The following is a 26,218-nucleotide window of genomic DNA, read 5'->3' on the forward strand; positions in this document are numbered from 1 at the left end:
AAAAGGCTCGGAACGCGGTTCCGCAGATGTGATTGGCTGCGAAGGGACCTGCCGCACGGCGTTCGGTAAAAGCGCCCACTTCCTCTCAGGAGCCGGAGCTGGAGCGGGAGGGACAGAGTGGGGGTGATTTAAAACACACACGCGGGAGGAACAGAGTGGGGGTGATTTAACACACACACACACACACCAAAAAACCTTAGGGGGAAGTTGAACCCAATCAACATTAAGTAAAGAGAAAAAAGCCGGTTCTTTTGTAACGCCGGCAAAAGAGAGTTGCCGTCACCAGTTTCTGTAGGGCACAAGGAAACAGATCGCGGAAAGGGGTGAGGGGAGAGAAGAGGAGGGAGCAGGAGGGAGCAGGAGGGAGGCTGGGCCTGGGCACCGCGGACAGGACTCGCAGCCGGCGGACGCGGAACTCGAATTACAATGAGCAAGCCGAGGGCGGGAGGAGGTGCCGAGGGCGGGAGGAGGTGCCGGGGGCGGGCGCTTTGGGCCTGCGAGTGGCGGGCTGGGCCCAGAGGACCCGCGTTTACGGCCAATGGGGTGGGAGGGAGGGGTTCGGCCGTGGGTGGGGACGACGTGGATTGGCGCACGCAGGGAGGGCGGAGCGGCAGTGCGGGGCTGAGATTGATTGACCGCGGGGCTGCGGCACAGAGATATCCGGGCTGCCGGCGGCTGCTTGCTAGGGCTGGGCGCGCCTCCAGTGGGTCCACGCCCGCTGAGCCCACGCTGGCTGGGACCGGGGCGCCCGCGCTTTTGGGGCCAGGCTCGGCACTAAGCTCACCGTCTTTGTGTCTTCTCTCCCGCCCGCTCTGCCCCGCCCGCCGCCTCCGGCCGCCGCGATGCCGCTGCGCCCCTTTGCCGCCGCCGCCGCCGCCTCGCTCCGCCCGCGGCGCGCTTTTCGCTGCGGCGGTGGCGGCGGCCCGTATCCGACGCGGGCCTGAAGGAGGAAGAAGAGGAAGCGAGGTGCGTCCCACGGTCCATGCCGCAGCCACAGCCACGAACCCGACACGGCGCCCGCGCCGCCGCCCTCGCCGGAGCCCACGAGACCTGCATGGACGGGCATGGGCTTGAGAGCAGCACCTTCCTGCGCCGCTGCCGCCGCCTCCGCTGCTGCCGCCGGGGCTGAGCAGCGCCGCCGCCCCCAGCTCTGCCCGCCGCCCCTGGCGTTGCTGCTGCTGCTGCTGCTCAGCCTCGGGCTGCTCCACGCAGGTATGAGGCGCGCGCGCGAGGGGAGCCAGCCCCAGGGCCGAGTGCTTTGTTCCCAAACACCCCCGGTCCCGAAGGCACACGCTGGGGCAGCAGGGCGGCGTGGCGTGGTGAGACAGGAGAGGCCTCACGGGCTCCAGACCTGCACCTTTGCCGGGCTCGCGGCGCAGCGGCAGAACACACCCGCGGGTGGTGCGGAGCGCCCACGGCGCAGTGGAGCGGCCTCTTCCCCTCCCTCTTTCTCCTTCCTCCGCCCCACTCCAGTTTCCCCGCCTTCGGCTGGGACCGTTGATAAATCTCCTTCCCGGCAGCCGCTTATCAAAGATTTAGAGGGCGGGGGCGACGGGGCCTGCGCCCCCGAGACAAATGTTCCGGGTGCTTTATTGCTCACTGCATTGGTGTTTTCTGAAAGTCAGGCTGGGATCAGGTTTCCGCCGCCGCTGCCCCCTTCGAGGGGAGACAAGGAGCCTTGTGCTGCTTCTCTAGAGTTGGGGTGGCGATGAGGGGAAGAAATCGCCCCAGATGTAAAGATTTTCACCGGAATTTGAAAACCTGGGGGTTAATCTCGAAGTAACTTAAACGTCTCTAAACAGGGATTTCTTTCGTATTTGCGAAAGCTGCTTTTAATTCAGCTTGAAACCGGTGCTTTGTGGCTCGCCGCGTGTTTGCGGGTTCCAGGAGGGGTTGACATCTCACAAGGCTTTCCGGAGGCCGGCGCTTCCTCTATGGAAGCAGGAGTGAGTTATCTGTTCTTAGCGAAGTAGGCCTGCAGATGAGCCTTCTAGCAGGTGATACTTATTTTTCTTGTGAAATAAGTTGCATTAATACAATGATCTATGTCAGTTGCATCTCAAAGCGCGGGGAGGGGGAATTTCTAGGACGGTCTTTCTAAGTAAGTACCACGTCTAGGAGTTTGCCTAAAGAATTTATTTAATGCCAGATTGAAAGATAAACTCTTATTTGAGAACAGCTAGAGCATTAGATAAATTTTTCTTAGAGACCTTTTTTTCCTGTATTTTATGACAGCAGTCTCAACGCTCTCTGATCTGGAGAATCCTGAACTGTAATGCCACCCTCCTGTGTGGAGTAGTATTTATTTATTAAGTCATACCAGCCTTGCTAAAAATGTGGGAGGTTTTTAAGTAATGGGGAAAAAATGTGGCATTTGAGGAGACTTAATTTACTTTTCGTAACTTTGCATTGTGATGGAACAGCTGCGTTTTAACACTTGGGGAAACAGGGTGTAACATTAAGTTTTACAGTGATTAAGGCTTTAAATGAGTGACTTTAGAATCTTAGAAAGTAATGGTAACCTGCTTATGGTCACATGGAAATTTTTAATGATGTGTCAAAAGATACATTCAGGAGTGTTTTGTGTGAAGAATTTGTCTTCATAATGTCAAAGTGTATGTTTCTTGAAAGGGAAATTGAAGTATTAGGTAGGACTGTGTGCCACTCATGACTGCTTGGATATTGTTTCCCTTCGTTGTCAGAGGGTACTAAGACAAGATTGGAATGTGGTCCTTGAAGATTTCTTTTCTGGCCAGTTATGAAAAAGTTGTTTTAATGTTTAATGTAAGGTGCCTTATTTCAAGAACTTGGGATGTGAAACTCTTCTCCATATCTTCCTGTGTCTTCACTAAAGTCACCATTGGATTCTACCTAGAGTTTCCATGGTGAGTGGTATCTGTGAACAGCTTGTTGGGGTGGAATGATTAATTTGGTTACAGAAAAAAAGGGCTCCTTTTGAAAGATTTCTTTGAAGAGTGTTGCTATTGAAATGCAAGGATTGTTTGTCCTCAGAGCCTAGCGTGGTGCTCTTTGCAGATGGGCTACCATATGTTTTATGCCTGGATCCATATAATTTGCCTCAGCACCCCATATGGCCCTGCATTTCACTTAATTCAGCTTCAGCATATCTTATTTCTTTTATTATAAACTGGTGATTGTGCTGCAAATTCACACATGCAGTCCTGGCATCAAGGAAATGGTCTTGAATGGTGAGGTCTTTGAATCATTAACGAAGGCTGTAGACCCACAAATCCTTTAGCACTTTCATTAACTGGAATGAAAACACTATCACACCAATCGTGGATCATCTGACTTGAAAAATGGAGACATCTGTAACTGCAGATTTTGTTTTCTGCCCTAGGAAATGAAAAAAGTCCTTTCATACTCCCCCTCGCCCCCCCTCCCCCCCGCCAAGCAAACCTGTACAATTCCTGAATGGAGATGGAATATGGGAGTTACTTGCTTACTCATACTCTTCATGGCTTTGTTGGCTACATCCTTGAGATTGTTTCTGCTCTGCATTGTCTTGGCATCTTGACAGGAAGCTTACTTTACCGCCTGTAACAGGCAAAGTGTGCACTGGCATTATAAATTCATGAAGCCTGGATATTTCTGGGTGTATTCTGTATGCTGCAAATTAGTCATTATACAGGAGCCTGTGATGGGGCTGAAACTGCTGACCCAGATGCACTCTCTAGTTAGCCCTCCTCTTTTCCCATCGTCTCTCTTTGAAAAGGCTGTTAGAAACCTCATCCCACACAAAAGAACCCAAGGAGTTCTTTTTGATGTGACATTTATCAAAAGAATCAGCACCTGCCTGCTAGGAAAAAGGGCGGGGGAGGACAAGGAAAAAGGAGATGGGAATCTATATTCTGATTCTCTTCTGCATCTCATGCTCTTCTTACTTTGGATATTTTATGACTATTTAAAATAATTATAAGTAAATGTATGCTCGGATAGATTTTATAGACCATAAAAAGAACAAATAGGCATTGCAGGTTCAGCGGAAAGTTCTTGTGCTGTCATTTATTCGTAGTCTAGGAGCTGTTCATTACTGACTGATCTTGGCCCAGTTTTCATTTCCTTGCTTTCTGCTTGCTGTGAATTTCATTTAAAAAGAAAATAATTGATACAATAGTTAAGTCTTCTTTTAAGCTATCAGCTATTGTGAGAATCAGGAATTTAGAGATTTGAGCTGAGGAAGGAAAAGGAGATTTGAAGAAAGGCACTTTATCCTGGGCTTCGTTCTAGCTGTTTATGATCCAGCCACAACAAGGCCTTTAGTAGCCCTTTGTCTTGATTTTTCCCATCTGTAAAATGGCTTTAATGCCTTTGAGGTTGTTGGTTGGCTTTTGGTTTTTTGAGTGAAACAGTCGAAAATGACTTGATCTAATTTGGAGAGAGGAATTCTGTAAATATAGGAGCTGCTTTTGTCAACTCTAGAATGAGCCAACGTGAGGTAGGCCAAACACACGAAGGTGTTTTTGTGATTATTTTTTTTTTTAAGTGTGATTTAGTGATAGCTCTAAGTCCATAGCCCCAAAATGTTGAGAGTGTGTGTGTGTGTATTCCTCCCCCCAGGTCAGAGTACCCAATCTAGACTACATTTTTCTCTTCTTGGTCTTTGAAATGTAAAAATAGTGGGGGAGGTGGCTTGAGAGGTTGTCATCCTCCGGTCTTTTCTGCTGAACTCAAGCCAGAAACAGAGATTATGGGTTATTCCATTAAGGTTTAAAAGCATTTTAATACTGAAAAGATTAAAGTATTTTTCTAAAGTTTTAAGTCTTCTTCAGATGAAGTCCTAAATCTTGATATTATTCTGAAGTTTATGTCCACATCTTAAAATAATTATGTATTTAATAATACTCTGATTTTTTTCCCCCCTCACCTAGAATAGGAATTATAAAATCTTTTATGCCTGGAAAAGATCACAGAAACAACCTCATTTCTCAGCTGAGGAATCTAAGACTTGAAAGTTTTGAAACGTTCTCCAGTGTAGAGACCTAAAAAGAATGTTTAAATAACACAAAGTATGTGTTAAAGTAAGTTTCTATAAAACCTGAGGTGGATGATTAGGAAAAGTATTTTCTTTTCCAGTAATTCCAGCATTCCCACTTTATGGACCAGAATATAAAACTGATTGGCACACACAGCTGACCTAGTATTGGCCATTCTTGCATCTTTTTATGCTTTGAGAGGTTTTTAATTAAAAAAAAAGACTTTATTTATTTTTTTATTTGAGAGAGAGACTGCACATGCGGGGGCCAGCGGGGGGGGGCGGGGGTTGTGCAGGAGGAGCAGAGGAAGAGGGACTAGCAGACTCCACACTGAGCCCAGCATGAGGCTCAATCCCAAGATGATGAGACCATGACCTGAGCCCAAATCAAGAGTTGGGTGCTCAACCAACTGAGCCACCCAGGCACCCCTTAATTTTTTTATATGAGAAGCTAGTGGCAAAACATCATTTGAAAATTGACTTTAAAAAGTGAGGCAGTAATAGTTGTTTTTTGTTTTTTGTTTTTTCATTTTAGCTTTGCTTAAATCATTAGGTGTATCTGAACTGTCGACTTAAGGAACAAAGTCATTTGTATATACTCTAAGAATTCTGTGTGCTGTAGTTCCCCGGTTCTCTTTCTGATAAAACAGTCGATGGAATCCTCTGTCCGTGTAGCATGATTTCAATTTGGGGTCCTTTTTTGATTCATTGTACCTTTCCTGATGGGCTGCTTGGGATCTGGGATCCAGTGGTAGTGGATATTAAGGGAGAAGTAAATACACAGCTTGATCAAATAAATGAGTCACTTTATTTTTTTAAGAGAACAGTTACATTTTGTAGCATCCAGGAGATTGTCAATTTATATACAGTTAATAAACACCCCTAAAGAAATGCAGAATAACTTAGCACCTGGATTTTTTATTATCCTGTAGCTGTACCAGAATCAGGTAAAGGTGTTTTAGCTAACCATGCTGTAATTTAGGGGTCCCTACCTAAGGTGTGGAACCTTAATCGCGGTTTTCTGCACCGACCCCATGCTTTCCAAAGCAAATGACTTAACGCCCTTTTCAAAATCAAAACAAAGTTCCCATCTTTGGCTTGGCCTTGGAGTCGGAGCAAAGGAATCTTTCTCAGAATCTAAACAATAGCAAAGTTGATAAGATACTCCATTTAGCCATTCCCTGGTAATTTTAACATAAGAATACTGGGCTAGACTCATGTGCACTCACAGCGGCTCATGATTTTCATGATTTCAAGTTTTAAGGTAACTAATTGCGGGCAGTTTTTCTCCCAGTGGCTTAATTTGTGAGAGACACAGAAGCACAATGCAACCCTATTTCTTTTTTTTTTTTTTTTAAAGATTTTATTTATTTATTCATTAGAGACAGAGAGAGAGAGGCAGAGGGAGAAGCAGGCTCCCCACCTAGCAGGGAGCCCGATGCGGGACTCGATCCCAGGACCCTGGGATCATGACCTGAGCCGAAGGCAGACGCTTAACCATCTGAGCCACCCAGGTGCCCAATGCAACCCTATTTCTGAAAGCCTTCTGAAAATCGAGGATGTGAAATCAAACAAACAGTTCCCAAAGGGGAATGTCCTTTTCTCATGGTGGCTCAGGCAGTTACGGAGCATTCAGAAAACGTTGGGTCTTCTCTTCTTGCTCACAGGTGACTGCCAGCAGCCGGCCCAGTGTCGAATCCAGAAGTGCACCACGGACTTTGTGTCTCTGACTTCACACCTGAACTCTGCCGTCGACGGCTTTGACTCGGAGTTTTGCAAGGCCCTGCGCGCTTATGCTGGCTGCACTCAGCGGACTTCGAAAGCCTGCCGCGGGAACCTGGTGTACCATTCTGCTGTGTTGGGGATCAGTGACCTCATGAGCCAGAGGAACTGTTCTAAGGATGGACCCACATCCTCGACCAACCCTGAAGTGACCCACGACCCTTGTAACTATCACAGCCACGCAGGAGCCAGAGAACACAGGGGCGGGGATCTGAACCCTCCCAGTTACCTTTTTTGTGGCTTGTTCGGAGATCCTCACCTCAGAACTTTCAAGGATCACTTTCAGACGTGCAAAGTGGAAGGAGCCTGGCCGCTCATAGATAATAACTATCTTTCGGTTCAAGTGACGAATGTGCCTGTGGTCCCTGGATCCAGTGCTACCGCTACAAATAAGGCAAGTACACTTTTTTCCTTCTGACTGAGAACTGTTGGATTCTGCAGGCAATTTTTTTCTTCAGATGATTTCTGAAGTATGATACAAAAGACCTAGTTTAAAAGGAACTTTTTCTTGTTCTTGACAAGCAATTAACAGGGTGAATGGAGGAGTAAATGAAAATTATTTAGTAAAGAATTTCTCACTGGAATCCTAGGGCTTATGTAAAATGTAGGTCTAAGTTTAAGCAGTGATATGAAAAATTAAAACACAAGCTGAGGTTTTATGAAAAGACAGGCCCGTTTAATGGAAAAATGTATACTTATGTATACTTTTTTTTAATCTCTGATGTCTTTTTTGAGGGTGACTTGTCACCTTGATTTCTAAATAGATACTCCGATTTTTTGGATAACTCAAGTGAGTGTTCGGAGTAAAGAAAGTTCTGAAACCTGGGGCAACAGCCCATCAGGAAACGTAATTTATTGGAAATTTGGAAACTGTAGTAAAATATAATGGCTGTAAGCCAGCTTCCTAGTTGCAAACCCACAATTGTGTTTTCGTTCTTAACCTTGTTGTGACTAAGCCATTTTAGAATTGGATATTGTAGAGCAGTGATGTATGTAATCTCAGGATAACAACTGAATGAAGACGCTGAGGGGAAAACTGACAAAATTAAGTTAAGCTTACCCTGCCTAGCTGCCCGCCTGTCTGTGTTCTTGTTTGTTTGTTGTTTTAAAGAAACACATACTTAATAGAGATCACTTAAACCAACTTTAAGGCACTGATGTCAGTGCAAGTAGGTGAAGGGCTAGGAACGAGGTTCCCATTTGCCAGTGAGTCCTAATTCAGGCATTAGTAAGTAAATGTAGAGGTCAGAAAAAAGACTGTCCCAAGTAACTAGCTCTTTCCCAGTCTCCCCTAATCACAAAAATCACACAGATTGTCTCATCTTGCTCCATTTCCTTTATTCATCAGGTGCTTTAGACTAAAATGTAATTGAAAAGGATCAAACTTTTGTAATATTTATGATGTTCTTTTGATTCCAAGACACCCTCCCTTGCTTCCAAACATGTATGGCCTATTTTTTAAGTGAATTTAAATTATTTTACTTGGCATTTTGAGGAGGTAATTTTACAGCGCCTCCGGAGATATCTGGAGACACCCAGGGGTGTCACAAATCTAAGATTAGAAGTCATTGCTCTGAACAAAGAAGTCTGTTACATTAGTCCAGACATCTTAGGGGAACTCAAAAATGTTTACACTTCAACTCCCAATAAAAGCCCAGGCTTGCCTTTCCAAATCCTACATCTCAAATAAACCTTCCCTCCTCTGGTTTTTATAAGTATTTAAATAATTTTTCCTATCTGTATATTAAAATATGTGTTGGCTGTAAGTTATGGTAGAAAGTTACACAATTATGAAGTTACAAGACAAACGATGGCCAAAAATCCGTCATTACTGCAACGTCCTAGGGCATAAAACCTGGGAATAGTCTTCGGGAAAACGTGAGACTGAAAATTCAAGAAGGCAGTTCCATTGGGAATGGAGAAAGTCATAATTGACGGTGTAGATAACTGAGGGCTTGGATGGCTGTCAGCAGTACTCTGGAGATTAGCAGGTGCTTTGTGCATGGGAAAATATTGGTTCTTTTCACAAGCCCCAAATTTAATTTTCCATGCCTTCCATCCAGTCACGTGTCACTTCTGCTTGTTAATCAGCTTTTCAAAATTCTGTACTTTTTACTGATCATGGTGGAATTATTTGGGGACCACCAGTTACCTTTTGAGTATAGATATTATATGAATGGAACAATTGACACTGAAATACTTTAGGTCAGTCCATCTGGGTTGTGATCAGGTCTATCATCATTCATCGTTTTTAGCAAATGAGTAAGAAGTGCAGCTTTGTTTCCGCCCCTCCCCTACAAGTTTGATAAGGATCAAAAGTTTCACCCTTTGCAAAACGGATATGGGAGGCAAGTTGTCCTCTGACTTAAATTCCAGCAGACAGTGAGAATACTCGGTCTTGAAGTGCACTGTTGGAAAGTAGTTCCCACATCTGGTGACCACGCTGTTCAGGAGCAGATGACTCTGTGGCTTCATGACCTCTGGTAGTTGTGAGGTTTTTGTCCTTTTTTTTTTTTTTTTTGCAACTCTCTCCAAAGCTGCCAAAAGCATCTGGAAGGTTACTGCTGAAGACTTATCTCAGTGCTGGTATGACCTATGCTGGTGAAACATAACTAAAGGCCTAAAATTTTGCAGTGTAATTTCCTTTTACCTACCCAGGGCCAAAATGAAACCTTACAAAAAAAAAAAAAAAAAATCAGATTTTTTGGGAACTTATTTAATATGTACTTTTGCCTCAGAGCATTTTTATTTTTATTACCATCGTTTTTTCATTGCTTAGAATTTTTAAGTGTACTGCAGTACTTTTTAAAAAAATCTTTGAGAAGGTTTTTTTTGTATGAGCCTCCGCTTGACTGAGCCCTCAAACACATACATAGACCAGCTACTTGGTAACTTAGCATTGCACTCGGCAGATACTGTATCATCCTTGGGGCCAAGCATTTTTAATGACCCATGTGCTCAGTGTCACTAGATTGAAAAGCTGACCAGTGCTGTGGTAGAGGTTGGCCAACTGTGCTGCTAAAATTGTCTGAGAGCACTCATTCATTTCACTACCTTCAGCGCCGAACTAAATCACTGGTCCTGGTTGGCAGGAGCAGTGAGGTCCTTAAGACAGTTCCTCAGTCCTGGGAACGTGGCTTCTTGAGTGAGCCCTCTTCAAGGTCCTCTTTGTGATCCCTAGCTGCCCCTGAGTACCTTTCTCTCATCACAAAAAGACAAAAGGTGTTGGGGGGGGGGGGGGGAGTCTAAACGGAATGAAAGAAAGTGAAGTCGTCTGTATTCAAGGGGCCATTTCTCAGCTAAGCCTTTTCCTTTGTCCACATAGCAAGCAGTGAGTTCAGGGCGGCTAGACCTGCAGCACTCAGCAATGTGGCCTTAGCTCCCGCCCGTCTGCTTTCTGTCCCCCCTTCCCTGGGGAACTTAGTGTGGTTTTCCAGTTGGTCACAGTGCATACAGGTATGCTTCCTCAAGGCCACTCGTGCTGTTAGGCTCTCCACCAGCCTGTTTGGCTCCCTCTCTTCAGAGGAGTCTTGTGCGGTTGCTACTTCGCCAGGTAGGTGTGTTCCTAAAGGGGAGGCCAGGGCTAGCTTTTTATTTCCACCCCAGGGGCTGCGGGGCTTTCTGGCACACCTCCATGCCTCGGCTGAGATCCACACCAGCTCTGGGCCATCTTCCCCACCTTTGGTTGTGAGCAGCGGCTTCAGGCCTACAGGCTCTGGAGAAGAGAGATGAGAGGGACAAGCTTAGAACTGGCAGAGTTGGCTAAATAGGAAAGAGAAGCAGGTTTTGTTTTTAGGGGAGGAGGAAGCTATTTAGGTTCCAAAGAGGACACGTGTACCTAGCTCCCCTGGGCCTCAGGTAAATAGGCTAGATCACCTGTGCAGATAATTATCTTCTGTACCACCTCTTGCACATTCTGTTTGCCAGCCCCTTCATCTCCTCTTGACTTCACTCTGTGTATCTGTGTATTTCTCTTTAAGTGGACTTATATGCCATGATTACAGAAAGTGATTCTGGAGTGAATTTTCTGGGAAGATTCTGTACTTTACAGATATATTCATATATTCCTAGCAGCCTGTATTAAGATTGCCAGTCTCTCGGGTACATTTAAAGTGATTCCTTTTCCAAAAAATTTCAGGAATGCATTTATTGTACACCTAAACAATGGGAATATTTTTTAAACTTATTTTTTTTACAAGTACTTTGGATACCTTTGGTTTATTTTTCTATTTGTTTTAATGTAATCATGTCCTTTTCCATCACTCCAGCTTTGTCATCCTGTCCTTCAATCTCAGTAAAACAAAATTATGAGTAGGAGGGGAGATGGGGGTTGACAGCAGGTTCCTTTATAGATCGGCTACAGAATTTTCCATGCTTCCTCCTTCAGTGAGAAAAGGTGGTTTACCTTAAAGTGTTTGCATTTGGGAAAGAGGTGTGTTGTTTGTCTTGCCCAAGCCAGGTGACTGCAGGCCAGGTGGGTGAGCGCTCTGACGTGCCTTGTGCGCTCTGCTATGGCTCTGGGCTTCCAGCTCCTGGTAATCCCATGGGCAGGAGCACCAGCGCCTCTCCAAAGCATGGGAAGAGGGCAGGCCCAGCAGTTATCTATTTTTTGAAGTCCGTAATTATCCCTAAAATCCAGATTCCAGCTACTTTCTGGGAAATGCCTGAAAACTTGGACTGGTTGATGATACTAGAGATGTAGGAAGACTTTAGATTGTTCGGTTCATTCTTGCTTTCTGTCTCCTTCAAACTGTGTAACCCAAGGTGTTTCCTCGTGATACATCGTACTCCCTTATGGGGTCCTAGAACCTGACTTGGGTCCTCTCCTCTCTTCTGATGCCCTTTTGCATGTAGATGTTATTCCATATAGTATATGGGCAGGTAAACCAGTGTTCTGGACCCTTTCTCTGTTGGTTACAAAAGCAGAGCCTGACGTGCCTGCATTTCAAAGATTGTTCACTGTCATTTTAAGCAATCTCTGGATCAAGGTTGGAGAAACCACCCTTTTTGGACCCCAGGCCTAGCGCATTTTCTTTGTGGCCAAGTTTTTGTCCCCTATTATGTTTTTAGTATCTTTGTGGAGATCATCTGAGCTACACAATGGTGATCGTTCTTATTTTTATCGACTCAAGAAGATGCCTCGTACTTTGATGGCAGGATTGTATTTTGAATATATGGACACTGTTCTTGCATGTTGCATTGTTAGGAGGGGACAGTGACATTTTCTTTGAGAATATAGAGCCCTTTCTTTCCAGAGATCACAAACTTTCTGGCGGATATATTGTAACTAACTTTTTTTTTTTTAAGACTTTATTTATTTATTTGAGAGAGAGAGAATGAGAGAGAACACATGAGAGGGGATAGGGTCAGAGGGCAAAGCAGACTCCCCGCCGAGCAGGGAGCCCGATGCAGGACTCGATCCAGGGACTCCAGGATCATGACCTGAGCCGAAGGCAGTCGCTTAATCAACTGAGCCACCCAGGCGCCCCTGTAACTAACTTTTAAAGGCTAAAATTGCTCTTTCTTTTGTTGGGATTACCTGTTACGCAGGAAATTCTTGCCATCTCTTTATAATTGTTCCTTGTCTTGGTCCTCATTTTTTGCAAAAATGTTTACCAAAAAAAATACTGATTGAGGCATATTGGGGAACAGATGGGGAAGAAGTTTGCAGTTGTAGCTTCCTGCTCAGTGTAATCATTTCTCTGATAAAAACGTATGATTAACGCAGCACTGCCACACATCATATGGCCTCCTTTGGGGGTGGGGGGGCGGTGAGGGAGATGCAGAGGTGATTTCAGTCTCTGTCTCAATCTAAGCACATAACAAACCTGCAGCAGTCGGTGGAGCATTGTGGGGCTTGTGTGTAAAACTAGCCATTCGAGGTTTCTTTCTAGAACATTGGTAGGCTGGTTCTAGGTGTTTCTAGAACATTTGTAAGCTGGTTCGGGTGTTTCTACTTAGCAAGTTGTCACAGGGGTCAAGAAGGGGCCAGAGAGATGGGCTGATGTACCCTGGGCATTATCTCTCCACCTGGTCGCTGTCACAGGTCACTGTTTTTACTCCTGGGATTTGGCATGGTCTCCCTTTCCACCTACGACAGTCATGGTGGCCCCTCACTTACACCTGGATCTCCTTATTCCCATAGGGTCTAGAACCCTGGCTTACACCTAGATTTCCTTATTTCCAGCAGGGTCTGGAACCCTGGCTGCCACTTTTAAAAGGTTGTTGGTCTTTAATACCAAAAGCTTTCTAGAATTTGACTGTCAGAGTCTCCAATTCTTAAATTCATTTTTCTGGGTCCTATCTCATTTTTAAAAACCATGAAAGCATGTCATCAATGACCTTCTCCTCCCTGAATTTACTTATTGTAGAAACAATATTGAAACAGTAAAGAATAGTTTTTAGAAGAGCAGAAGTCAGCTATAAATCTAGGTGGTAATGTTCTTATTTTATCCTTTTCCATTTCCATGTTTGTATTGGGTATAAGATTTTAGGCTCAGGAACTACCTAACTTTGTTTCATACAGGTTCAGCAAATTTTCTGTGGAGGTAAAAGGATTTCCAAGTAATTGGGGGGCGGGCAGAAAATGGAGGAGAAATTATTTGCCTGTATGGTATATCCCGAAGCATGAAAGATCATTTTGTAAGATAAATGGGCCTACCTTGGTTATTGTTCATGCTGTACTTTTTTTTTTTTTAAGATTTTATTTACTTGAGGGGGGGGCAGTGAGCGTGCGTGCATGAGCGGGGTGCAGGGGCGGGGGCAGAGAGAGAGCAGACCCCCTACTGAGCAAGGAGCCCAACGTGGAGCTCGATCCCAGGACCCTGGGACCGTGACCTGAGCCGAGCCTCAGGCAGATGCTTAACCAGCTGAACCACCCAGACGCCGCTATGCTGTACTTTCTGTACAGGCTACGTCATCGTATTGTCCGTGTGCATTTAAATACCCTGGGTAATGAGTCTTGTACCATCTTAATTCTCTAGAATGAAGAGACTTAAAGATGTTAGTAGAAACCATCTAAAATTGTGTAAAGTTTATATCCGCATATCTCCTAAGTCCTGTATTTTGAATCGTCCTTCACTGTGCCACTCCCTCTGTCCCAGCTGTGGTTTAGAAGGAGGAGGAGACTTTGAGAATATCCCGCATTTGTAAATGAACATAACCCATCTCCTGCCCAAGCCAGGCAGGTTTCCATCGCGGCGCCTGCCAGGGGGGGGGTTCTTTAAAACAGAGCCAGGCTCCTGCATGGTTGAACCGAGCGGCACAGGCCAAGTCTGATGCACAGCTGAGTGTTACAGCTTCTTTTACTGTCACGTTTCCCAGTGTCTGTCTGTGCCCTGTTAAATTTTCTTTGAGTTAACATTCTGAGAGGAAGGGGCGAGAAGGAAACATTGGATGGTTGGTACTTTTCTGTTGGCTTCAGTTAATGCTAACCAAACAGTTTCTGCCAGCGCGGCATGTGGCCCCAGGAAGTTACCTACAGTAGTGAACAATGCAGAATCTACCTTCCCCATTCTGTCCAGATTTGTTCGCACTGCAGTAGAACTTGCTCTTCCACTGTTTTGAATTTTGTGTTCTCGTGGGTGGGGTAACGGAAGGACTTTTTAAACTGCTCAACTTGTCAGTGATAACTAACAAGAACAGCAACACGCATCTAAGGTACAGACTTGAACTGTGAAAACACGGCACTGTTGCTTGTAGGAAGAGCTTTCGGCGAAACTGGGTCTGTGGCGAGAGGAGTTCTTTGTGTCCATGTTAGCTGGTTATTTTAAGAGTGGAAGCCAAAAGAATGTTTGGCTAATTCTGGTGGGGTTGTTTGAGTGTTAGAACAGTCTGTGTACTGTGGGTAGATTGGTAGGACAACATTTAAACACTAAATTCTCCCCTGCTCTGCATCGGCTCCTGAAATATAGGGGGTCCGGGTTTAATGTCTACACCGAAAGGCGTGTGAGAGTGCGTCCATGCGTTGCCCTCTGCGCTTGTGTGCCCCTGCTCTCTTCCTCTCTCGCTGCCTGAGGCCGATGAAGACCGAGGATATTGTTTTGTAGCATTTCAGCTAACTGGCTTGAAGTAGAGGGTTGTTGCCTCTAACCTCCTCTTTCCTGAATGGGCTTTTTTTTTTTTTAATAGCCCTGGGAACTTGAAATTGAACCTAGAAGTGGTAGGGTGTGAGTGTACTGTAAAGACCTTCAAGCCCTTTTACTTTTTTCAGTTTTGAGAGGCGATTGAAAGTGACCGGAGGCTGTGATTTCCTAATCCCCATTGCTTCGGGCAACAGCTATGCTGACCCAAGGCCTAGAGCTGTTTGCCAGAGGTCCTGCTCTAGGGCCTCAGGATCTGTGGCCCTGCCCCCTCCCCCACAGGGGATCCCTGAAGGCAAGACCTGTTGGGGCAGATTCCGGCCCCTAGGGTTACTGCCTCCAGCCCTGGCTCTCACCTTTCAAAATACTTCTGGCCTCTGGTCAGAAGCCCAGTGGCAGCTGAGGCCTGTAATACTGTCCACACATACCTAACTTCCCATCTAGAAGCATCGTGAGTCCCTACACGTGCTGGCCTCCTTATAATGCGAAGTCTGAACAGAGCAAACAGACATGTTCCATGTTGAGTCCTCTGAGTGGCTAAGACTCGAGGACTCGAGGCCTTTCCTCCGCATGCCCAGCGCAAGCATGGCTCTGGTCTGTACAAGGAAGCTGGCAAGTTTCACTGTCTCGGAGCCTATTTATACTTCCAGCCTTTCTTGTCTTCTGTCTACAGAAATTACTCTTTGGAAGTCGATATTTTTGTGCCTCTTTCATGTATCATCCGGGGCCTGCTTCCCTTTCACTCTTGCATATTCTTTCCAGCCACTGAGCTTCATGCTTCTCCTCTGGACCACCCTAGGAGCCTCAGCCGTGGGTGTCCTTCGCCTCTGCTTTGGTTTCTTCTTTCTGTGTCTGTTGCCAAGAAGCCCTCCAGCAGCCAAGGCAGCCCTTGTTCCTGCATGTATTACCTGGGGCAACACTGAAGACTAAATAAAGCTGATCCATTCCATTTCTCTGGAATCCTGGAAGTGCTCCTAGAACAGAGCTCTGTGCAAAGAGATTCTGAGGGTAGAGAAACCTATTTTGAGACCTCTTTTGAAAGTATCAGGCCCTTAAGCACTCATTACAGCCCTAAGAGGAGTCTAGGGTAAGATTTTTCATCTGCTGCCCTCCCTTTAATACGTGTACTATCTTTCTGTTAGCGTCTAACAAAATACACTTTTCTAGGTCTGAAGTTCAGCCTTCCTGTAGGTGGATACTTGATGTATAGGTTATGTCGTAATTGTAAAATTATACTTCAGTTAGTAACCATCTCAGCCTTTGCCCTAAATACTGTATATATAAATATGGTTTTGTTTTGTTTTGTTTTTCAATTCAAGTATCCTCTGTCAGTGTTATATTAGTTTCAGGTGTACAACATAGTGATTCAACAATTGCATATGTTATAAAATGCTCACCACAGTTAAGTGTAGTCACTATCTGTAACCATACAATGTTATTACAGTCTTACTGACTATATCCCCTTTGTTGTACTTTTCATCTCCAGGAGTTACTTTATAACTGGAAGTTTGTACCTCTTAATCCCCTTTATCTCTTCCCCCATCCTCCCACCCCCCGGCCCCCATCCCCCAGCCACCAGTTTGGCCTCTGTATTTTGAGTTTGTTTGTCTAGATTCCACATACAAGTGAAATCATATGGTATCTCTCTCTCTGACTTACTTAGTCCAACACCTTCTACATCCATCCATGTTCTTGCAAATGGCAACACCTTGTGTGTGTGTGTGTGTGTGTGTGTGTGTGTGTGTGTATACACATCTTTATCCATTCTACTTTCAATAGACACTTAGGTTGCTTCCATATTTTGTTGATTGTAAATAATGCTGCAATAAACGTAGGGATGCATGTATCTCTTCAAATTAATTTTTATTTTCTTTGGATAAAGACTCAGCACTGGAATTACTGGGTTGTATGATATTTCTATTTTTAATTTTTTGAGGAACTTCCATGCTCTTTTCCACAGCGGCTCTGGAAAGTGGCTGCACCAGTTCACATTCCCACCAGCAGTGCACCAGGGCTTCCTTTTCTCTACATCCTCACCAGTACTTGTTATTTCTTGTCTTTTTGATACTAGCCATTCTGACTGGTGTGAGGTAATCTCTCATTGTGGTTTTCATTTGCATTTACCAGATGATTAGTGATATTGAACATCTTTTCACGTGTCTGTTGGCCATCTGTAGGTCTTCTCTGGAAAAATGCCTATTCAGGTCCTCTGCCCATTTTTTTTTTCCAATTCTTATTTAAATTCTAGTTAGTTAACATAGAGTGTAATACTGGTTTAAGGAGTAGAATTCAGTGATTCATCACTTACATATAATACCCAGTGCTCATCACAAGTGCCCTTAATACCCATCACCCATTTAACCCATCCCCCACCCCCACCTCCCTCCCTCAACCCTCATTCAGGTCCCCTATTGTTAAGAGTCTCTTAGGGTTTGCCTCTTCTCTTTTCTCCCCCTTCCCAGACGTTCATCTGTTTTTCTTAAATTCCACGAATGAGTGAAATCATAGGATATTTGTCTTCCCCTGACTGACTGATTTTGCTTAGCATAACACATTCCAGCTCCATCCACATTGCTGCAGATGGCAAGATTTCATTCTTTTTGTTGGCTGAGTAATAATCCAATGTATACATACATAGCACATCGTCTTTATCCATTCATTGGTCGGTGGACACTTGGGCTAGTTCTATAGTTTGGCTGTTGTTGATAATGCTGCTGTAAACATCGGGGTGCACATACCCCTTTTGAATCTGTATTTTTAAAAACTTTCCTCTGCCCATTTTAAATTGGATTTATTTTGGGGTCTTTTATATATTTTTAAAATAATTCTATTACCAGGTACATCATTTGCAAATATCTTCTCCCATTCAGTAGATTGCCTTTTTGTTTGTTGGTTTCCTTCACTATACAAAACCTTTTTAGTTTGATGTAGTCCCAGTAGTTTATTTTTGCTTTTGTTTTCCTTGCCTGAGGAGACATATGGAGAAAAATGTTAAGTCCAATATTCAAGAGATTCCTGCCTACGTTTTCTTCTAAGAGTTTTATGGTTTCCAGTCTCACATTTAGGTCTTTAATCCATTTTGATTTTATATTTATGGTGTAAGAAAGTGGTCTACTTTTCCCAACACCATTTATTGGAGAGACTCTTTTCTCCACTGTATGTTCTTGTTCTCTTTTGTCATAGATTAATGGACCATATAAGCATGAGTTTCTTTCCGGGCTGTCTCTTCTGTTCTCTTTATCTGTGTGTCTCTTTTTGTACCACTACTGTACTGTTTTGATTACTTCACCTTTGTACTATAGCTTGAAATCAGGGATCGTGATGCCTTCAGCTTTGTTCTTCTTAAGATTGCTTTAGCTATCCAGGGTCTTTGGTGATTTCATACAAACTTTAGGATTATTTGTTGCAGTTCTGTGAAAAATGCTGTTGGTATTTTGATGGAGATTGCGTTTAATTTGTAGATTGCTTTGGGTAGTGTGGACATTTTAACAGTATTCTTCCAGGCCATGAGCATGGTATATCTTCAATATTTGTACGTCTACTTATTTATTTGTCTTAAATTTCTTTCGTCATTGTTTTATAGTTTTCAGAGTAGAGGTGTGTCACCTGGTCGGTTAAAGGTATCCCTAGGTATTTTATTCATTTTGGTGCAATTATAAATGGGATGGTTTTCTTAATTACTCTTTAATAGCTTCTTAGTGTATAAAAAGGCAACAGATCTCTGTATATTAATTTTGTATCCTGTAACTTTAGTGGATTGATTTATTCTAATAGGGTTTTTGGTGAGGTCTTATCAGTGTCATCTGCAAATAGTGAGGGTTGTACCTATTCGTTACCAATTTAGAATGATTCCTTTTTCTTGTCTGATTGCTGTGGCAAAAGTAGACATCTTTATTTTATTCCTGATATGAGAGAAAATTGACCATCAGAAGTAAAGACGAGATGTTCTAGACCTAGCGATAGAGCATGTGAATTTTTTCCTTTGAAGCATGTACCCTTACTGGAGTGGTTGATTTTTGCTCACACTTTGGGACTTACTGTAGAGGCTGGATGCCACTGACCTGTGTAAGAGTAAAAGGGTCTGTGAGCAGTATTCTCTCAGCCTCCCAGAGGTGCCTGTTTTTTTTTTTCCAACCTATAACTGCACCCAGAGGATCTGATGCAGTAGACATGTCAGCTAATTATATGAAATAGAATTAATTTTAGCTTCCTTTACCACAAGCAGAATTTTAACCAGGTACTTATCAAAATTGTGTTTCTCTCTGTTCCAGCCTAATTCCTGTGACTATTTTAGCTTGCTTTTGTTGGCCCATTTTAATCCAAGAGCTAAGAGTCCCTTGATCTGGGAGTCCAGTTCTGGAATTTGAGGATTCTGGTGATTCCTCAGGTTCCTATCGACCCTGGGGAGGTCCTGCACCTGCAGCGCCAAATAGCCTGACTAAACCCTGATAATTGTTTCTTCCAAAATACAAGAAGCACAAGTAGTTAAGCGTACAGCCTTCAGGGAATTCTGCTGTTTGAAAACCTATGCCCAGCACTTTGCAAAGCTGTCGAGCCTAGGGAAGCTGTGTCTGTCTCTTGGCAAAGCAGTGCCTTGGTTTTCCTTCCTTGGCTACCTCGTTTTCTTTTTTAATGCATTTTCTTTGCATGGTGGAAAGGAGAGGCAGGTGCGTCTAAAAACTTTGATTTTTCACAGCAAACTTTAAATCCTTATATCACATGTAGAAAGATTGATTTGTAGCTGCTCTGTCTTCCGAATAGACCTTGTGGATGGTAAATATCTCAGGGAGTGAAACATTAAAAATGAATGAGGAGAACTAGTTTGTCTGAGGTAGGGGTTGAGAGGGACTTGGTGGGAAAGGTTTAACAAAAGGCATTGATGTTTTAAATGCACAGAAATGCCGTCCATCAATAATAAATGGTGTGGCTTAGAATAGATGTGCCAAATTGAGTTATTACAGCATACGGATCAGTTCACAGAAGGGGAAAGTAAACAGCATGGCTGGTGTTTTTAAATTATCTGTTTGAAAGCATTAGAATATAGTTTTGAATATCCTCTTTTGCTATCAGAGCATAAAGAGAAAACATTTAGAATTTCCAAAAATTCTAAGTTTTGATTTTTTTAAGACTTAAGAATGAACAAATTCTGTTTTTCTGAAAATGAATTTCTGGACGTACCTGGCTGAATGCCTTTTTTAAGAGCTTGAGTTGTAATTGTATGAGGAATGAAATTAACATTACAGAATGTTAAGTCAGGTACAACTGTTGCCTAGTGTTTTCCGTACCTACATTGTATCCCTAGATACCTCTTCACTACATACTCCAACTACAGAGGACCACTCAGGAAACCCCTCTCTGTGGTTTGAGATTGATTCATCCTCACCCTCAGTATTTTGATGCAAGGGCTAATTCTGTACATTTATTTGCTCTGCGTGAGAATTTTCACCCAGAAGAGAGACAAAAAGAAATGCCAGCTTCACTGTCTCAGAGAGAAAATGACTCCTAGAAAGCTGGACAAAAATCTGTTAAGCTGGACAAAAATCTGTTAAGCAAACTGGGATCTTGGGTCGGTGTAGACCCTGCTGCCAAAGTCAAGCTGGGAGTGTTATTTGGTCTTCTAGAGGGATGGGAGTTAGTTTAGCAGCACGGTCTGGCAGAGGACAGTAATGCAGGGGGCATTGGAATGACTCCGGGGTTGGAACTGGTGTGCTTCATGAAAGCACTAGGCTTGGTAAGGCACGTGGAGCTATTCTACTCGTGTTCATATCGACCCTCGCTTGCCCGTTTGGGAACTTGTTTGGAATCATCTGTTGTCTCTTTTTCCTAAGATGAACAAAAAAGTACTTAATTCTTGCAAGTAATGTGAATTTATTTTAATTTGAGGTTTGTTAGGATAGAAAGACAGTCTTTGAGTGTGAATGCTCCAGTTGAAAAGGAAGACGATTGTATGAGAAGTCTTACTCACCCTTATTGGAGCCATCTGTGTTCGCTTTCAAGTCTTTCAGGTGCAGAATGTACTTGAATTAATCTTTTCACCTCCAAGGGATCCTAGCTTGCCCTAAAAAAAAGCACGTGTCAAACTGTCTTTAGAGCCACCAAATAAATCTATTTTATAGTCCCATTAGATATCTCGCTCAAAATCCACTCTGGAAGGTCCTATGGTTGGATGCACAACAAATTTCCTGCAGTCATCTCTGGTCCACCTCCTTTGGGTTGTTAAGAAGGTGTTGAAATGTGAGACGGCTGGTAGTGAAATGAAATTGTGGGTCAGGGTAATTAGGAATGGCGAAAACCCAGCATTTTCATGGTACATTGTCTGGCTTTTAGTTGAAGCTGCAAACAACGGATATGAACTAAACCAGTTGCTCCCGTGCAGCTGGTTCAGATCTAGCTTTATAAACTGGCTGAAGTAAAATGAAATGGCTGGAAAATTCCAGTCAAGTAACACCAGTGGGAACATGTGGAGTTAAATAGTGTGAGTAAATGCTGGCCCGGTTGAGGAAAAAAAACTACAGACACAAACTTGAGGGTGGTGGTGAGGACTTGTAGAGAGGGCTGGGGAGGGGACAGGCAGGGCATTTTCTGGCCTTTGTAACAAGGGTCTATTGTCTGGATCAGTTCCCTTGCAGGAGGTAGGAGGAAAACTTCCAGGGAAGTTTGTAGAGTGGCCTGCCTACCTTCTTGACTGATAATTTTTTTTTTCTTTAAGAAAGAAAGAAAAATAAGCCATCACTTCAGTTCCTGACAGTAACACCAATCTCAAAATGTTGTCTTTCTTCCCACCTTGTGTGACCCAGAAGGCCCCGTCTGTCTTCATAGTCCTCTTCCCTTGTACCACGCGTACCGGAGGATGTGGAGTATGTTGGAGATGAAGGTTCAGTGTCTTCTAATTGTTCTAAATAAGGAAGGAAAATGGGTTTAGTCAAGGAAAGCTTCTGTAGTATCCGTTTTTGCTGCTTAATTTGGAGAATTGAGAGTTGGCTCGAGGAAAAAAAAAAACTTGAGAAGTTCAAGGGCCGTGGTGCTGTTTGGGGAAAACATTTGCTGTAACTAGGTTGAGGGTATTTATTCTCTGCCAGTGCCTGGGAGCTGTATTTGCCAAGTGATTTCCCAGTTGCAGGGATTAGCCAGTCATGTGAGACATTTGATGAAGAGACTTAGAGAAATCTTGGCTGAGGCATGTGATTGGTGGCTGTGGGTGGGATGGCCCCCTCCTCGACTCTCTTACAAACGCCGGGGAGTGAAGCAATGTTTGTAGGTGAAGAATCTTCTTAGAAATCAAAGTTCCGATGGGTGTATTATTAATTACGCCCCAACGTTTCTACAGGACTTGGAGTCTTTTTCTCTCGGAGCTTGACCACCACTCATCTGTCTGGGGAAGAAGACAAGACACCAGCTTATCGGTAAAAGTTATCTGTACCCCAACGGCATACATAGTTCTGTTTTAGGAAAGAGAATGTTTCTTGATGGACATTCCCTAGATTTGCAGCAAATTTTTATTCTAAACCTAGAGGACTTTTTCTTTTTCCTTAACAGGGACACTTTTCATTGGTGAGGCCAAGCCCGTGGGCTGCGGTTAGTGATGGGCTCCAGACTGGAGGGGAGCACCGGCTGTGTCCCTGCCCGCCTGCTTAAATTTGCATGTGTTCCTGCCCACAGATAACCATCATCTTCAAAGCTCACCAGGAGTGTACAGAGCAGAAAGTGTACCAAGCTGTGACCGATGACCTGCCGGCGGCCTTTGTGGATGGCAGCACCAGCGGCGGGGCTGGCGACCCCAGGAGCCTGCTGATCGTGGAGAGGGAGAGTGGCCGCTCCGTGGAGATGCACGCCCGCTACATCGGGACCACGGTGTTCGTGCGGCAGCTGGGCCGCTACCTGACGCTCGCCATCCGCATGCCCGAGGCCCTGGCCATGTCCTACGAGGAAAGCCAGGACCTGCAGCTGTGTGTCAACGGCTGCCCCCTGAGCGAGCGCATCGATGATGGGCAGGGCCAGGTGTCTGCCATCCTGGGGCCCAGCGCGCCTCGCACGTCTCTGGCACCGGCCTGGCCGGGCTACACCCTGGAGACTGCCAGTGCTCAGTGCCACGAGAGGATGCCCGTGAAGGATATCTATTTCCAGTCCTGCGTCTTCGACCTGCTCACCACTGGGGACACCAACTTCACGGCCGCTGCGCACAGTGCCTTGGGGGACGTGGAGGCTCTGCACCCGCGCCGCGAGCGCTGGCACATTTTCCCCAGCGGCAGCCAGGGGGCGCCCCACGGAGGCGGCCCCGGGGCTGTCACTCTCGGACTCCCATGCTTGATCCTCATTGTGTTTTTGTAGGGGCGTCTTGTGTTCTTTTTTTTTTATTTCTTGTCTATAACAGAATTTTAAAATATATATTGTCATAATATATTGAGTAAGAGAGTATATATATATATATATATATGTATATACCATGTATATGACAGGGTGTGTGTCCGGGGGCCCCCACCAGAGTGTACATATTGTGTTTGACTGTCTTCGTGGATGTTGGATGTAGTGTTCTTTGATTGTATTGATTTTGTTTTGCCGTTTTGTGAAATATTTTATAACGTCCCTGCCTGGGGACCTGTTAGAAAGCACTTTATTTTTTATATATTAAATATTTATGTGTGTACCTGGTCAGTACGTATAGTACATATACCCAGACACCAGACACAGCGCTCCCTTCGACGAGGACCAGGGACGGTGTGTGGAGCTGTTCCTGGCCGCTCGATCCTGCCTTGGCCCCTGGCTACGGATCTGCCACCCCGGGGGCAGCTGCGTCCTTCCTATGAGCCAGGGGCTGTCCTTAGCGGCCTCCTGCCCTCACTCAAGGTGGACAGACCGCGAGCTCCCCCGCCGACAGGCGCTTGGGCTCTTGTGAAACAATGCAGCTCGACGGCACCCTCGCCCTCCTCCTCCACAGCTGTCACTTTGTCAGAGGGCAGGGAGACTATTACCACGGTTTTATAAACTAGGATCGTTTTAGCTGAGCACTTACCGTATGTGGGGTTGAGCCAGACAAAACTGCTGTTTCGATAGGTCAGAAGGGTCTAGAGGTGGCAATTTCACGGATAAATACCAGGCGTGTTGCTAGACCCGAGGAGCTCTCAGACTTTCCCTCATCCCATGTCCCTGTTGAAACTGTCACACGTTGCTCTTCTAATTGTGCAAGCCCAAGTTCTTAGCCTTCTGGTCCTTGGCTGCTGGCACTCAGAAACACACTGTTCCCTGTCTCTACCCCCCAGTAAACCCGCCTTAATCTCACCTTATGATCCCAGAGATTAGGGTTTGTTGGATTCTTGCTTCATATCAAGGCCCAGTTCCCGTCACAAAGTTTGCTGCTCTTCCTTGCCCTCCACACCATGGTATTCCTCACAGTCGCTGATGTATCTGTATGCATGATGGAATGAACAGGGTGTTAGACGACAGGAACGCTTTCCTGGCCTCGACAGGAACGCTTTCCTGGCCTGACCCAGTATGCGACTAATTGGGTGCTGGTTAATCCAGACATTCTCACTAAGCAGTGTTGCTCCCCAGGCGCTCTCTCTCTCTCTCATCAGACACTCTCCCTTGTAACATCTGGAGTATTATTTTGTCAGTTGCTCATGTCACGTGGTAAAATTTCTATAAAGTCTCTCCTTGCCTCGTCCCTTTCACTGTTGGCATCCCCTTGCAAAAGGAAAGCACCACCAACAAAATGCAAGCACCATGAGGAAGTGAGTTCTAGGGTAGGTAAATTTCTCTTGTATCTATGTAAATGTTTGGTACCAAGGAGAAAGGATACAATTTGTACCTCACCTAAGTGCAAGGAAAAGTCAATGAACTTTAAATACCACAGCAATTTGGATCCAGACTGTGCTCAGTTTTAGACGGCCAGGTCATTTCTGCCTTTTGCCAAGTCCCATTGATTAGGCTCACTGCCAGAGGCCCCGACTGGCAGGAAAAAAGGATTTCGTTTTGTGAAATTCTATTTCTTAGTGAACTGAGCCATCATCCGATCACAGGATGGAGTTGTGGGTTCGTCTATAGGTGGCAACCCTCCTCTCGTTTTCTGGTGTGTGACAGAATCATCTTGGCAAGTCTGGGAAGATCACAAAGGCATCCTGCTGCTTAATTGATAAAGATGCAACACCAGAGAATTGAAACCTAAACCGGTTAACCTTTTATAAAAACTGGACTGGAGCCTACCTGCCATTGGCTCTGAACTGAGGCTGTTTTTGTTCACCTATGGAACCATGTGCCAGGTTCAGAAGCTAGAGTTAGCTAGTAACTTCGTTATGTAATTGAGTAGAACAAAGGAGGAAAAATAGAGTACTTATAACCACTATTCTTGTGTAAACAGTATAAAAGTGAAGTAAAAGCAGTAGAAATTTCTACAGTATCTGGCTTTAGAGTGTATATGGTTAATAGAACCTTTGTCCTTTTCAGCGAAAGCAAAACCACCACCTCGACTAATAGTTGGGGAAAGACACTAGGCTGTGTGGCCGCATCATAGAGGTGGGAAGGCCACTTAAAAGCGTTCTGTATCACTAGTATGTGTACCAGTGTATTTGGCTATTGTCCCTTTACAATCAGTGTCCCTGTACCACATTTACAGTCCCCACAGATAACCGTCAAATACAGATGCTTCTCTAGAGAAGGACCAGGTGGTTTTTCTGTTTCTTTTCTAGGACTTGTAGAGAGAATACTACTTGTACATTTTGGTTCTTTAAATCCTCCTTAGCCCACAGAGTTTCGGGTTATACCAACATGTGGATAGGCTGTAGCTATTCAAAGGTCTCCTGGGGGAGCTTTAAACTTGGGGGAAAACACTGGTTTTCACAGATGCTCCACATGGCTGTCTTTAAAAGACTCAGAACATTTTTTTTTTGTCCTTTTCTTCTCTTTGTTATGCTTGGAAATTCCCAGTGTGTCGAGTCTTTGCAAAGAAACCTTTAGATGTGGTTCATAGGTATATGAATAAGTATCTGTGTAAAACAGTGAGTGTGCGGTGTGTAAATACTTTAAATTATTATGCTAGAAAAATAAAGTTACATACCATGCTGTGGAATGTTTGTTCTGTGATTATAGTGACACCTGCTGGAAGAACTGCAGAAGACAGGAGCCGAAGAAAGCGAGCGAGGGTGTGTTTGTGCCAAATCCTTGGCGATTACTAACACCACATTGTACAACCTGCCCATAAACTCACTTATTTTCTAAACTACATCTTTCTTGTAGTTTTTCATTTTTAAGTTTAAAGCAATTTCAAATAAGTCAGTGGCTGTGAAACTGGTCCACTGGTATCATCCCAAAGGTCTGTCTCCAGTAATAGTTTTGGTGACTTGTAGACATGGGAACTGCACTGTGG

General features: G+C 44.5%; 1 protein-coding gene across 1 annotated transcript; it reads left to right on the plus strand.

Annotated features, from left to right (window-relative positions):
* On the plus strand, positions 1-25,915 carry RGMB (repulsive guidance molecule BMP co-receptor b). Its single transcript, XM_021697490.2, has 4 exons — positions 1-65; positions 947-1,212; positions 6,664-7,172; positions 22,519-25,915. Exons 2-4 carry the CDS (start codon positions 1,065-1,067, stop codon positions 23,185-23,187), a joined length of 1,326 nt encoding a protein of 441 aa, XP_021553165.2. The 5' UTR covers positions 1-65; positions 947-1,064; the 3' UTR covers positions 23,188-25,915.
* The last annotated feature ends 303 nt before the right edge of the window (positions 25,916-26,218 follow it).

This window comes from Neomonachus schauinslandi, chromosome 7 (genome assembly GCF_002201575.2).
Source record: "Neomonachus schauinslandi chromosome 7, ASM220157v2, whole genome shotgun sequence".
Lineage (NCBI taxonomy): Eukaryota > Metazoa > Chordata > Mammalia > Carnivora > Phocidae > Neomonachus > Neomonachus schauinslandi.